Source organism: Fukomys damarensis, unplaced genomic scaffold (genome assembly GCF_012274545.1).
Source record: "Fukomys damarensis isolate Sample0158 unplaced genomic scaffold, DMR_v1.0_HiC HiC_scaffold_12, whole genome shotgun sequence".
Taxonomy (NCBI): domain Eukaryota; kingdom Metazoa; phylum Chordata; class Mammalia; order Rodentia; family Bathyergidae; genus Fukomys; species Fukomys damarensis.
This window is the reverse complement of record NW_022900924.1, coordinates 8,410,960-8,424,051: the sequence shown is the minus strand read 5'-3', so window position 1 is coordinate 8,424,051 and position 13,092 is coordinate 8,410,960. Positions and strand designations below refer to the sequence as shown.

Below are 13,092 nucleotides of genomic sequence, written 5' to 3'. Positions count from 1 at the left end.
AGTGTGTGCAGTCAGGGCTGTGAGAGATGAGGTGGGCTGTGGGGAACAGCATGCGGTGGGTGGGGGACAGTGAGGATTGTCCAGAGGAAAAGAAGGGGAGGAGAGCTGTGCCGAATGGAGTCGTGGAGGCACAGGATGGCCTGGTGTTTTCTGGGTGCTGCAGAGTTGGGTTTGTGCTCAACTGGCAGGAAGCCGGAGCAGGAGTACAGGCCAGCCAGGCCCCGTCCAAGGCACTCTTGCCTTTGCCTGCAGGGTGAGGGCCCAGGCTCCGCTGGGAAGCAGTGGGTGGGTGGCCGAGGTCTGTGTGAAGGATGGTTGCCATTTCTGGTGGCTCAGGTAAGTGGGTTGAAGAAGAGTGTGGTTGGGGTCTCTTGAAGGACACAAGACAATATTGAAAGGAAATAGACTCTTGCGAGTGCTTTGCAAAGTGTGGCCTGTGGAGCACGTCCAGCTGTCACCCGGGGGCTGGTTTCTGTGCAGGCCCTGCCCCCTGTGCTGACCTGGTCTTTACAGGAAAGGGCCTGGGTCTGACCTCTGACTGCATAATGGAGAGTGGACAAGGGGGATTTATGTTATTACTTCCCCTTGATGTAGCCCACTTCCGGGAGTGTAGCTGGGGCCAGAAAGTGGTGTGCAGGCTGGGAGAGCCGTGAGGGCATGGCACCTGCTCCTCTGTCTGTCTCTCTGACCCCTGCAGGCCAGTGTGGGGAGGAACTTTCACTGTGCACCTGTGTAAGCTTGAGGAACGGCTGACCATTGGTGCTTCTCTTTGAAATCCACAGAGCAGCCAGCCAAACGTAGAAGGCTGGAGAACAGTGTGGCCCTGGCTGGAGCGGCTCCCGGCACAGAAGAGGACACAGGGCTCGCTGAGAAACATGCAGCTGTGGATGTTGAGACCCCTTCAAAGCAGAAGGAGAAGGCGGCTGCCCTGAAGCGGGACATGCCCAAGGTGCCGCACGACAGCAGTAAGGACAGCATCACTGTCTTTGTCAGCAACCTGCCCTACAGCATGGGGGAGCCGGAGGTGAAGCTCAGGCCACTCTTTGAGGCCTGTGGAGAGGTGGCGGAAATCCGTCCCATCTTCAGCAACCGCGGTGACTTCCGAGGCTACTGCTATGTGGAGTTTAAGGATGAGAAGTCGGCCCTTCAGGCCCTGGAGCTGGATCGGAAGAGTGTGGAAGGGAGGCCGATGTTTGTCTCCCCTTGTGTGGATAAGAGCAAAAACCCTGATTTTAAGGTATGCCGTGGGGCAAGGATTGCCTTTTGCAGGGCAGGGGAAGCTGCTTCCCCTGCTGCACCTGGGTTTACACCAGCCACAGATAGCTTGGCTCTCTAGGAGCTGCACTTGCGCCTGAGCCCAGGTCTGACTTGGGGCTCGGCCCTTGGAGGTTTCACTGGCTGTCTTAATATTGATAATAAAGCTTGGAATTGCAATGACGGCCACTTTCCATGGAAGCTCAGTAGTGAGACACAAGAATGCTAAATGTGCCATAGATGACCTCAGTGACTCCTCACCAGAACCCTGTAAGTGGCTGCTTCTTTACTCTCTGGTACTGGAGATTGAACCCAGGGTCTTTGCACTGGGCTTCTTCGCCAGGCATTTACTTTTTTAAAAATTTTGAGACAGGGTCTTGCTAAATTGTTCAAGCTGGGCTCGAATTTGCCTTAGCCTCCCAGGGTAGTAGAATTACAGACATGTACCATCACACTTGGCTTCAAATGTTTGCTTCTGTGTTTTCCATTTTAAAGGAGGAGGCCTGGACAGGTTAAGTGATTTGCCCAGGAGACCCCGTTAAACAAATGTCTGCCCAGGCTTGGCCATGGCTGCCTAGCTGAGTGTGTCCAAATCATGGGTCCCCTGCCTCTGCTGCAGGTGTTCCGGTACAGCACTGCCCTGGAGAAGCACAAGCTGTTCATCTCAGGCCTGCCCTTCTCCTGCACGAAGGAGGAGCTCGAAGACATCTGTAAGGCGCATGGCACTGTGAAGGACCTCAGACTGGTCACCAACCGGGCTGGCAAACCAAAGGTCAGCATCCGTGCAGATGGTGCCTGGTCTCCTGAGGTCAGGCAGACTCATTTCTACATTGTTCAGGATTATTTAGTGCTAGGGTGGGTTCCTGGTTTGCATAAGAAACAAATGATAATTGAATGGAAAAATAAGCACATTGCTCCACTTCCATTTTGAATCAGGTAAATCTTTTGTAGCTAAGTGTACTAAAAAGAAGGTGTTTGGAAAATTGTCAAAATTTATAGGGCCCAGGGCTGGGGATTTAGCTCAGTGGTTCCAGCGCCCGCCTCACAAGCTCAAGGACCCGAGTTTGATCCCTGGTACCAAAAAAAAAAAAAATGTATAGGGCCCACATTGTGGACCCCTGGGGCTGGGGTCAGCACTGTGGCCAGAGGTGGGGGCATTTAGGTTGGGTGCCCTGTGCTGCAGTCATCTCTGCTCTTGCTAGATTCCTCCTTATTGGACTTAGCCAGTTTCCTCAGGTACCCCCATCTGGCACCCCACCCTGTGTCCTGTTACATCCTTTTGCACTACATTGTTTTATTTTTTGGGGGGTGGATCTTACTCTTGCCTAGGCTGGCCCCAAACAGTTCTCCTGCCTTTGCCTCTAAGTAGCTGGGACTACAGTTATGTGCCACTGTGCCTGGCTTTATTGTACCGCAATTTGAGTAGTGGTGTTTTAAGCATGATTTTGGATTCCCTTTTGCCCTGTTCTCGGGAGTGGCCAAAGGGACAGGAGACACTGGGGCCCCTGGGCTGCTTGCCCTCTGTGCAGGCCACCAGACTGATCCTCCATCTCTCTTAAGACACAGGACGCTAACCATGAAGGGCTTTGGGGTGTTAGAAACAGCCATAAGGAAGCCGGGAGTAAACCCGGGCGCAGAGCGTGGCAGTGGTGGGAGGGGTGCCTGGCCAGCTGCTTTCCCAGGGAAGCCAGGCCTCCTGCCCTGTGTGAGGAGGTGGCATCCTGGGTAGGTCTGCAGCGTCTGAGTGGCTCTGGATCTCCCCGTTCAGGGCCTGGCGTACGTGGAGTACGAAAATGAATCCCAGGCATCACAGGCTGTGATGAAGATGGATGGCATGACTATTAAAGAGAATGTCATCAAAGTGGCAATCAGCAATCCCCCTCAGAGGAAAGTTCCAGAGAAGCCGGAATCTAGGAAAACAGCAGGCAGCCCCATGGTGCCGCGGCAGATGTATGGAGCGTAAGTGTTTGCGTGCTAGTCATGGGCCCGCACTGGCTGTGGAGGGCTCTCCCAGGGCGGAGTAGTTTCCCAGTAGTGTCGTGGGTGAGGCGAGAAAGCTAGGGCCTGCTGCTCCTGGTCCTGCTGGGATGGGCCCCAGAGCAAGTCCCAGGAGGGCGCAAGCCAGTTTGCACTTGTCTCTTATGCAAGGTCATTTTTTAAGGCAGTTATTAAGTTCCCCTTTGCTGCTTAATCTGTGTTTAATACAAAAACCTGACAACTGCATGCTTGCCATTCTACAGCCGGGGCTGTAATCCCTAGAAAGCCTTCGCTTTTCACTTGATAGGGATGAGGCAGCGAAGTGGCACGGTTACTCGGTGGGGCTGAAGGATGCCAGCCCTCTTTGTCCACTCTGTATGTGAATGTGGCCAGAGTTGTGGACTAGGCAAAGCTTGCCGAAGCCTTTTTTACTTACTAGCCAGAGCCAAGGACAGAGGGGCCATCTCATTGTTCCTGTTTTTTATTTTTATTTTTTATTGTTTTGTTTTTTATGTGCTGGGAGTTGAACCCAGGTAAAGGAAGTGCTTTATCACTGAGCGTCTTCTGCCCAAGACATCAGAATTTTTTTTTAAACAGTGCTAGAGATTGGACCCAGGACCTCCTACATTCATACATACAAAGAAAACACTCTACCACTGAACTACGTCCTCCCCAGCTGGGACATCAGAATTTCTGAAAGCTCTAGGGGTAACCCTAATGGACAGCAGTTTGAGAACCATTGTTCAAAATCACTGCCCTGCTGCATTTGGACTTTCTAGTTTTCTCTTTGGTTTTCCCAACCATTCTTTCTCAAGCCTAGGGCAAGGGAAAGTTACCCAGTTTGCTTTTTCTTTGTCATTTCAGCACTTTGTGAATTGAAACAAACATTTTCAGGTCATAGTCCTGAATGTGACCCAGGAGAGCTTTCCTCACCTTATCTGCTATCTAGGGATGCATTATGAGCTTCCCATTTTTTATTTTTCATCTCTCAACTTTGGATAATTTGAAACTGTCCTAGCTTATTTTCACAGTTAAGCCACAGCCACAGGTGCTTGCTGGGAAAGGTACTTTCAGTGTTTACTCTTTTGCAGGCGTGGGAAGGGAAGGACCCAACTCTCTCTGCTGCCTCGTGCCCTGCAACGACCGACCTCTGCCTCTGGGCAGGCTGAGAACGGCCCTGCCCCACACCCAGCAGGTGCCACCTCCACAGCCTGCGAGGCACCCAAGATGTCCAATGCTGACTTTGCCAAGTTGCTTCTGAGAAAGTGAATGGGACTCCGAGACAGGAAATGCCTTACTTCACTCCGGCCAGGCAGACCACCCACTGCCCAGCGGCACCCTGGAACGGACGGCAGGGCTGGTGCAGCATCTCCGGGCTTCTAGGGACTCCTGTGGCTCAGACAGAAAGGGACAGAAAGAGAAAGCTTGTTCCAAGTAAAGAGCTGATGAGTGCTTCCTCACATTGAGGGCAGGCGGAGAGGATGATCACTTCCCAGGCTGGCCCGGGCTGGCTGGCCCAGCACACTTTTGTGTTCTGAAGAGTGAAGAACAGAAGTGGCACTGGAACATGGCTTCTGCGACGCACTTGTTCCAGTGTTTTCGGCTCTTTTTATAAGATAACTTCTCTCACACCTTGCGTAGCACCTGTGCCCATCACTCTTAATTTTTAAAAGACAAAAGACGAAAGACGAGGTGGGAGATGCTAGTGACTCACCAGCATGGCCTACTTCAGTCAAGGTGGCAGGGGTGGGGGGTCACATAAAACACTGGTGGAGTTTGGTTCAAGGAGGTTGTGCGTTTTTTCTATTATGTATTTGTAAATAACACATCGGCTGGTTTTATGTTTCCTACAAGCAGGATGTTTGTCAACACTTGTTTTATATAGGGATTCTGAGCGCCCCCTGCTGTGGACCATTTTCTTTGCCTAGTGAGTAGTGATCTGTATTTTATCTAAATGTTGTTTCTTTCCTTTGGCTCTGTTTAAATGCCATATCAACTGCAAACTTCAAATGCAAAATATTTAGCTTTATTAAAAATATTAATATTAAAAATGTCTTGCCCAGTGGTACCACGTTCCCAAGTGGTTTGAAATGGGTGTACCTTGCTTTACCTAACAGTTGTGTAAATAGAATTTTGTAAGTCAAATCCTGTTGTCACTTTGGTTTAAATTATTTCAGCAGTGATGTGTCTTTAGTTTTAAACTTGAAATTACAGCAGTTGACACTTGAGCTTTTTAAGCTTTTTTTACCTCTATGATGAAGCATTTGTTACTTTGAGATCAGCACTGCCAGGTCAGTAGGGGAAACTGTAAAGGCACTTCAGAGAAAGAACATCAGGGGATCCTTGTATGTGTCACGGAAATAATCTCATCTATGTTTTTGTACGTTTCAGTTTCTGTGGATCAGTCAGCTTCCTAAAATTTTTTTCAAATTTAACATTTTTCTAATGGAAAAGTTTGAACACATAAAAAGTAGACACAACTGTAAAATAAACTCCCATGTGCCCATCAGTGAGCCTTGGTAGTCCTCACCCCGGGCCCATCTCACTGTTGTTTCCCGGCCACCTCCTTCCCATGTTAGGGACATCAGCACTAGCCAGGGACACCCAGCCAGGGATACGGTTATATGTAACCATTAGCAGTATAATTCCTTCATGTCTTCAGCTACTCAGAGCTCAATTTCCTATTGTCTAATATCAGTTTTCCTTCCCTGTAAACGATCACCAGCTGATGTGCTTCTTAAATCTTTTAAAATGTAGGTTTCTCTCCCTCCATCTTTCTTTTATCATAAACATTTTCTCTAGGTGCTACTGTTGGATTACGCTCTGGCAGTAGCTTTTGGATTCCCCTGGGGCACGAGTTGTGGGCTGGTGATTGGGTAGATGGGAGGGAGCCTGTGGCCTGTGCCCTGGCCCGGCCCTGAAGATCATGTGCATTTCTACCCTGTGCAGGTTAAGGTGGCTTTCCTTTTCCTACTCCCCAGGAACTGTTTTGTTCCAGTGACTTTATGCTTTCAACATGGGCTGTGACGGGGTGAGCCTCGACTTGAGCAGGATCCTAAATTTAGGTGTAAGGTTCTGACTTCTAGAAATGGGCTTCCTGGGACACATGTGAGTTTAGGTGTTTTTTTTCCCAGAAAAATCAAGAACTGATGGTCAACAGAAACATGAATTTTTTTTTTTGTATTTTAGTAAAAGATCAGTAATTCAGCCCCATTAACTCAGGCAGTTTAGGCAGCTGGATCTATCTTGCTTGCCTATTGATTTGACCACATTGGATCTTTTCTTTCCCCTGAACTGTTCCTCTGACAGTTCAGAGTTAGTTGCCCTGTAGTTCCTTGGACAAATGGAAATGCTTCTTGAATAAGACAGCAAAACCTCAAACGTTTGTATAATAAAATACTTTATTAGGATCAGTAACTTGTTAAAATGATATCCTTCACATACAACTAAAGTGCAAATTCTCTCACTAAAGGACAAAGCAAGCACTCCTGTCGGCCCTCCGTGCTGTGCTTAAAGAAACTAGACAGCAGAAGAGCTCAGGTTTAAGAAATGCCTCAAGGCAGCTCTACTATGAGAACATTTTTTTTCCAGCTTGGAGTAACTTATTTGGAGCCATTTCATACAGCTTTTCACTTATTTTTCTTAACCTTCAAAAAAGTGACTGACTCTGCCACTTACACAAATGAGTAACGGTATACACATCTGGGAGACGGTGAGCATCAGGAACTATATGTAAAAATCAAAGATGTGACACCGCTTCGTGTATGGTCTCCGAAGGGCAGCGCAGAGTTCATCGTGCAGGCTGTCACTGGGAAAGGGAAGCTAGTGATTTCCCGCTTTTCTGACTGGAAACAGCAGCAGGTGAACTGGCCCATGTGCCATTAAAGATTTCCATAGGTGACAACTTAGATACCTGGCTGGCTGTGTTATACATAACATTTTGTCATTCTACAAGATGCTAGAAAAGTAAGCCAATTGGAGACAATCTCGCTTCCCCAAGGGGGCCACTAGACGGTACAATGGCAGTACGGTCAGCGAGTGGACGCAGCTAAACAAAGGGACACACCGGCTGCGGTCAGAGGTGATTACTTGGTTCTAAGTCGTTATCAGAGTGCTGCTTTGGGGTGACGTGGTGTCTTTCTCACCTATGTTTGGACTCCAACTGCAGAAAACTGGGAGCAGAGGGCAAAGTGGCTTGGCAATGTGATGCAGGTTTTGGGCGACGAACCCAGAGAACTAGATCAGTGGTGGAGAACCTGTGGTGTGAGTGCCACAGTGAGCTGTTTGTTCTCACTGAAAGCTCTAAAAGGTTCGCCATCACTGCTTTGGATGAAAACATCTGGTCTACATTGCTGTGAATGAAGGGCAAGGGCAACACTGCTACACAAAGAAAACCAAGCTGACTGTCGTCCTCTCCTTAATTAGAAAAATAGTCTATATGAAAACATAGCCTCGGGCACCTGCATCTGCAAGTTATGTCTCCAAGAGTCGCCCTGGAGGTAAGGTACCTAACTAGAAATGTCAACATTCATGTCAAGGCTTACAAGTGCGCTCTACCAGGAAAGGCCACCACATGGAAACGGTGGCAGGGGCACAGAGACCTGAGAGCGGCTGTCATTTCTCAGACCTGGGACAGGTCCTCCCCGGGAGTGGGGTGACAGTGGCTCCAGAGAAAGACTTGAAGGCACTCTTCAGTGGCTCTGGGCCTTGTCCTCCTACTCCGGCATCCTTTCCAGAACCTTGATTCTGGTCACACACAGCATCGGTGCCTCCAAAGCATGTGGGGCCACCGCTCACACGGGCCACTGGCGGGCCACAGCAGACACACTACATGGCTTGCTCAAAATAAATAACTTCACTGCATTATAAGTTATCTTAGATACAAGGCTTAATAATTTAGTTTTTTTTTTAACTAAAAAATTTTTGGAGGTAATGAACATTTAAAGGTTTCTAGACCTGATAAGTTTCTTCGATCCTGTCCCGGCTTCTCTTGTTGCGCAAGGTGAACGGACAGGGCTAGGGCTTCACAGGAAGCATCTCCTTGAACCCAGAATGGTTGGGTTTGGCTTCCGGCAGTGCCACTGAGTACTCAGTCGTGGCAAAAAGCAGGGTGTCCAGGGTGGTCTCAGTGCACTTGGCGATGAAGCGGATGAAGGGCCTCACGTCGCCCTCGTTGGCGACCTCCAGCACATGGTAGTATTCGGACCTCTGCTCCTTGCGGATGGTGATGGGTGGGTAGCCCGCCTGCATCAGGATGAGGTTCATGAGCAGGCGTGAGGTCCTCCCGTTGCCGTCTATGAAAGGGTGGATGTAGACAAGTTTGTAATGTGCTAAGGCTGCGAACTCCACTGGGTGCAGGTTCATGGCATCCTCAGAGTTGAGCCACTGTATGAACTCCTGCATCTGCTTCTCCACGTCCTGGGGATGGGGGGGGACATGGTGTCCCACCAGGACCTGGGTCCTGCGAAACCTGCCAGCTTCCACTGGATCCACGTACCCCAGCACCCGCCTGTGGATCTCCAGCATGTCGTCGATGGTGACGGAGCCTATGCGGGAGACCAGGGTGGTGTTGACATACTTCATGGCCGCGTGCATGCCGATGACCTCGTTCTGCTCCTCCAGGCTCTTCCCTGGCACAGCGTAGCGCGTCTCCAGGATATGCCTGATCTCGGAGAGTGTGAGCGTGTTGCCCTCGATGGCGACCGTGTGGTAGATGTGATGGTAGTACGTCTCCTCCATGACCCTGCGCAGCGCTGAGTTCCCCTTGGGGATGGACATCACCTTCCTCACCTTGCTGTCGATGATGCTGAAGTATCTCTGGTCGATCTCCTCCACGAGTGGCAGCGTCCGGTCCCGGTTGACCAGGGCCTTCTCATGGAAGGGCGAGATGGTCAGCGCTCTGGTGTACAGGTGATCTGCTCGGATGATGTCCTTGTCTTCTTCCGAGAAGATGCCGTACTCATTGAGCGCATCCACATAATCCGGGTCCATCTTGAGTGCGTACAGGAAGAGCTTGTGGGCTTTCTCCCGCTTGCCCTGGCGCTTCATTTCCAGGGCTTGATTCAAAGCTGCTTTGGCTTCCAGCCTGCCTGCTAGAGAAAGCCAAAGCAGCCTGTCAGCGAGGGCGGGATAGCAAAGGATGTCCAGGCGCTGTCCCCGGGTAGGCACCCTAGGACACCAGGATCAGCCCACTTCCTCAGCCTCGGCCCATGACACTGTGCCCTGCAGCCCTGTGATGTGCTACGCTGGGCAGCCTCTCTGTGTCCCAGCCTCTTCTCTGCACCCTTGCCACACAGGGAAGTCCACACATTTCCTGTCCCTGTGCTTTCCCTACTGTGTTGCCCTCCCCTGTTTAAACCCATTGGTTCAATTTTGGCCCCGAGGGGACACCTAGTGATGTCTGGAGATGGTCTGGTGTCACCCTTGGGGACTGTGTGTGTGCTGCTGGGGCTCATGTTGCTGCTCCCCATCTTGCCATGCACATGGGAGGCTCTGGAGGAGGAGGAACCTGCTCTGGGTCCAGCCCTCTTTTCCCAGCCCCATTCTTCTGGCGTTGGTCAGCCACACGCCCTCAATGTCTTTGAGTCCCACTTACAATCAGGGCTCAGCTCAGGCCTCCTGCAGGATGTCTTGGTGGTGAGCTCCTCAGCGCACCGAGCTTCCTGTCACCACACCGGGGACATGCTGTCTCAGGCACCTGCTGGCTTGTCTAGGCTGGGACCTCAGGGCTGACTTTCCACTACTGTACCTGCCCCGCAGGACACAGCAAGCCATCCTGCAAATATCTGTCTGGTCAGCAAGCACTGAGGAGGGATGGCCAGTCTGTCTTACCTGGAGATGCCTTGATCTCGACCACCAGCAGCCCTGCGTCCCGGGAGGTGATGCTGAGCTCTGTGGAGGGGCTGGTGCGCTTGGTGACAGCATGCTGTGCCCTGTCTAATTTGTTCCTGAGCAGGTAGAAGCCTTTGAGTATGGCCAAGCACTGTTCCTCCATGGCTCCCAGTGGCAGCAGCAGGGCCAGCAGTGACCCCAGTGCCATGCTCAGCAGCATAAGCCACAGGAAACGGCCCCAGACGGAGACCCATTTAGGTTCAGTCACTGCCATCAATGAAGCCATTGGCACGAACATCATCTGGACTCAGGGCTGGGCCCCGTGCTCATGTCCACTTCAGCTGAGGAAGAGCAGGATCTGAAGGAAACAAGAATTCCAGGCATTAGGCAGAGAAAAGGCCAAGTTCCCCAGGCCTAATCACTGGGGGCCAGGCAGTGGGGAAGCCCAGGAGTGGCCCTCCTGTGGAGAGTGGCCAGCCTGGAGGGGAGTTGACTGAAGGCATGCTGCTGTTCCCCAACATTTACTGAGCACTTGCTGCATGCCAGGCCCTGCACTGAACATCCTACACATGCCTCCTGTGAGCCGTTTTCACTCCACTCTGCCAGTGAGGAAATTGAGGCTCATGGAAGCGAAGTCCCTTGCCCCAAGTCACCCAGAAAGCAGGAGAGACCTGAAGGCAGGAGCCCCGAGGCTCCAAAGCACACCCCTTCACCAGAAATCAACACCTGGGGTCTGGGACCTATGCACACGCCTGGTGGGCCTCGGCTCTAAGGCCCGTCCTCTGAGAAGTGCAACTGCCCAGTCGCCCGGTTATTTCTGCACGGGTTGGTGCCTCTTCCGCCCCTCACCTTGATATTCAGCTGCAAAGCCCACAAGGCTGTCCCTCTGTGGCCTTCCTTTCCCCGCCTGTCTACCGGGGACCCCAATGAGAGGTTGGGCAGCTGAGCATCTCAAAAGGAACTCAGGCCTCGGCCAGAGAGGATGGCTGCTCTACCTCAGTGACAAGCACGTGCTGGGGCTGGCAGTGGGAGTGCAGGGCCAGGTGTGCAAACTCCGTGATGCTAACAATAAGCATTTATTGGGCACCGAGCTGGGCACTAACCTCACAGTACCTCATCTAATCCTCACAGCACCCTGTGAAGGAAGAGTGACCTATAGTTCTCCGTTACAGATGAGGGAACCTGAGGCATGGACAGCAAGTTAAGTTCCAGAAGACTTACTGCCAGAAAACAAAGGCAGGCATGAAACCAAGGGCTCGGAAACCACAGGCTCCGGCTCTCACTCTCCACCTTATTATTCTGTGAGGCTCTGGGCCGCTCTGGTCCAGAAATGCCTGACAAGACAGGGTCGGGGTTGTCCGCGAGCCCGGCTGGAGGCCACAGGACATCCGAAATGGCCTGGGTGTGCTGTGGGCGAACAGGTGGCCCCCAGGCCTCCGGAAGAACAGGATGCAAAGCCAACCTGTAAAGGCAAGGCCTACGCAGGTGCCAGGGAGGAGTGTGCTCCGGCAGGCGCCAATCTCGCGGCCTTTACTTCCTTAGAAGGGGGTAAACTGAGGCTCGGAGAGGCCAAAGGACCGCTCTAAGAAGCGGTCTGCAGAGCCGGCTCTTTGAGAACCCCGCCCAGGGCTCGCGGCAAGTCGCACCCTCCAGCGCCCCTCGGGCTCACCCACTCCTCACCGCGCGGGTGCCGGGCCTTCCAGCCGCCTTCCGGGCGCTTGAGGACTACTCCGCAGGGGTAGGCTCCCAGATCTCCTCCGTCTGCCTTCTGGCCCCGCCCCCCACGACTTCCCATTGGGCCGCCCAACATACTGTCGCAGCGGATTGGCTTCCCGCTCCTGACGGTCCTTCGTATTTCCGGGTTTTCGCGTTGACCTCAGTTTCCTGGAGAAAGGCGCGCCGTGGGCCACTCCCATTGGCTGTCCCTTGTGTTAGTCTCCTGGATGCAGCAGCGAATAAGCAACGAGGGGCGGGGCCTAGGCCGCCTGCGGAGAAGTGATCGCGGAAAACCGGGCGTGCGTGCGGGATTAGAGGGTTGCGTTGGTGTCAGTCTCAGGAACTTGCTTCTTCAAACAGAACTGCTCAAGTCTCCTCGTCCCGAGACTGCTCTCGTGTGCCTGTTTGGCTGTAAAATGAGGCTCCTGCTGGTCTCCACTTCTCTCCCCTTGTTGGTCTTGACTTTGCAGCCCTTGCTTTTAGACTGCCCTGTGCTGTCGGGCTTGGCTGCATTTTCCCTTTTTCTCCCTATCTCTGTTTCGTGTCTTCGTTGCGTAGGTATTTTTTTTCCCCCTTTCTGAAGTACTGAAGATTGAACTGAGGACCTTTCCACTGAGCCACACGCCAGACCTATCATCATCATTAGACAGTCCCATTAAATTGTCCAGGCTGGGCTCAAACTTGCGATCCTCCTGCCTCTGACTCCAAGAGTGCTAGAATTACAAGCGTGAGGCACCACGCCAATTCGTATCCTCTTGAGAAGGGCCTGGCTGGTTCTTTTGGTTTCCTGAGATGGCTTTTTAAAACCTCTTATCTTAACTCACAAAGGATGGAATTAAACAGGTAGGGACACACTCTAGAAAGCTAAGATTGTTAAAATACTAGAACAGGTTCTGGAGTCACAGAGCTCAGATTCAGACTTTGCCATTCGCAGTCTCTTCTCGAGCCAGTTGTTCCAGCCCCATTACACCCTCAGTAAGATGGGGACAAACAGCCTGTTTGGCTTTTGCCCTCAGGGATTTGCAGAGGGCTTGATGCTTTTGGCTATGACCCTCACATGATCCGGGGAGCTTCACAGCTGTGGGTTCACTTCCCGGGTTCAGCGCTTGTGGACAGTTACATCCAGCAGGTGATTCAGCCTTGCTGATGGGAACAATGTGACTGTCAGTGCCTCTGCAGGATTTTGTGTGAGTGTGCGCATCCAGCCCAGAGTGCATGCTTGAAGGGTATCACCTCTCCACAGTTATTTCTAGTCAAGACACAAGTCATTGCTCCTTTAATTCTTTTTTTTCTCATTAAGTTTATCGGTACTTT

The 13,092-nt window shown here is 51.8% G+C and overlaps 2 protein-coding genes across 3 annotated transcripts in view; one reads left to right on the top strand and one right to left on the bottom strand.

Moving 5' to 3' along the window:
* The window catches only part of Sart3 (spliceosome associated factor 3, U4/U6 recycling protein), a 31,432-nt gene extending 24,878 nt beyond the window's left edge, over positions 1–6,554 (top strand). The window contains exons 16-19 of the mRNA XM_010604001.3: positions 783–1,237; positions 1,874–2,026; positions 3,023–3,213; positions 4,323–6,554. Of these exons, the coding sequence (XP_010602303.1) occupies positions 783–1,237; positions 1,874–2,026; positions 3,023–3,213; positions 4,323–4,500 (977 nt within the window). The 3' untranslated portion in view covers positions 4,501–6,554. The remainder of the gene's footprint in view (positions 1–782; positions 1,238–1,873; positions 2,027–3,022; positions 3,214–4,322) is intronic.
* Positions 6,555–6,614: 60 nt separating this feature from the next.
* On the bottom strand, positions 6,615–11,840 carry Ficd (FIC domain protein adenylyltransferase). 2 transcript variants are annotated; one of them, XM_010603998.1, is made up of 3 exons: positions 11,743–11,840; positions 10,063–10,420; positions 6,615–9,323 (listed from the first exon to the last, which is right to left on the bottom strand). In XM_010603998.1, exons 2-3 carry the CDS (start codon positions 10,361–10,363, stop codon positions 8,248–8,250), a joined length of 1,377 nt encoding a protein of 458 aa, XP_010602300.1. In that variant the 5' UTR covers positions 10,364–10,420; positions 11,743–11,840; the 3' UTR covers positions 6,615–8,247. The 2 variants fall into 2 exon arrangements, with proteins under 2 accessions (XP_010602300.1, XP_033618273.1); XM_033762382.1 differs by having other exon boundaries at positions 11,732–11,823.
* Positions 11,841–13,092: the final 1,252 nt, after the last annotated feature.

Bases quoted from the DNA above. Each gene is read 5' to 3' on its own strand.
- Ficd (XM_010603998.1), bottom strand. From the start codon at position 10,363: ATGATGTTCGTGCCAATGGCTTCATTGATGGCAGTGACTGAACCTAAA. The intron at 9,324-10,062 runs GTAAGACAGACT...GGCTTTCTCTAG, and splicing joins CGAGATCAAGGCATCTCCAG to CAGGCAGGCTGGAAGCCAAA.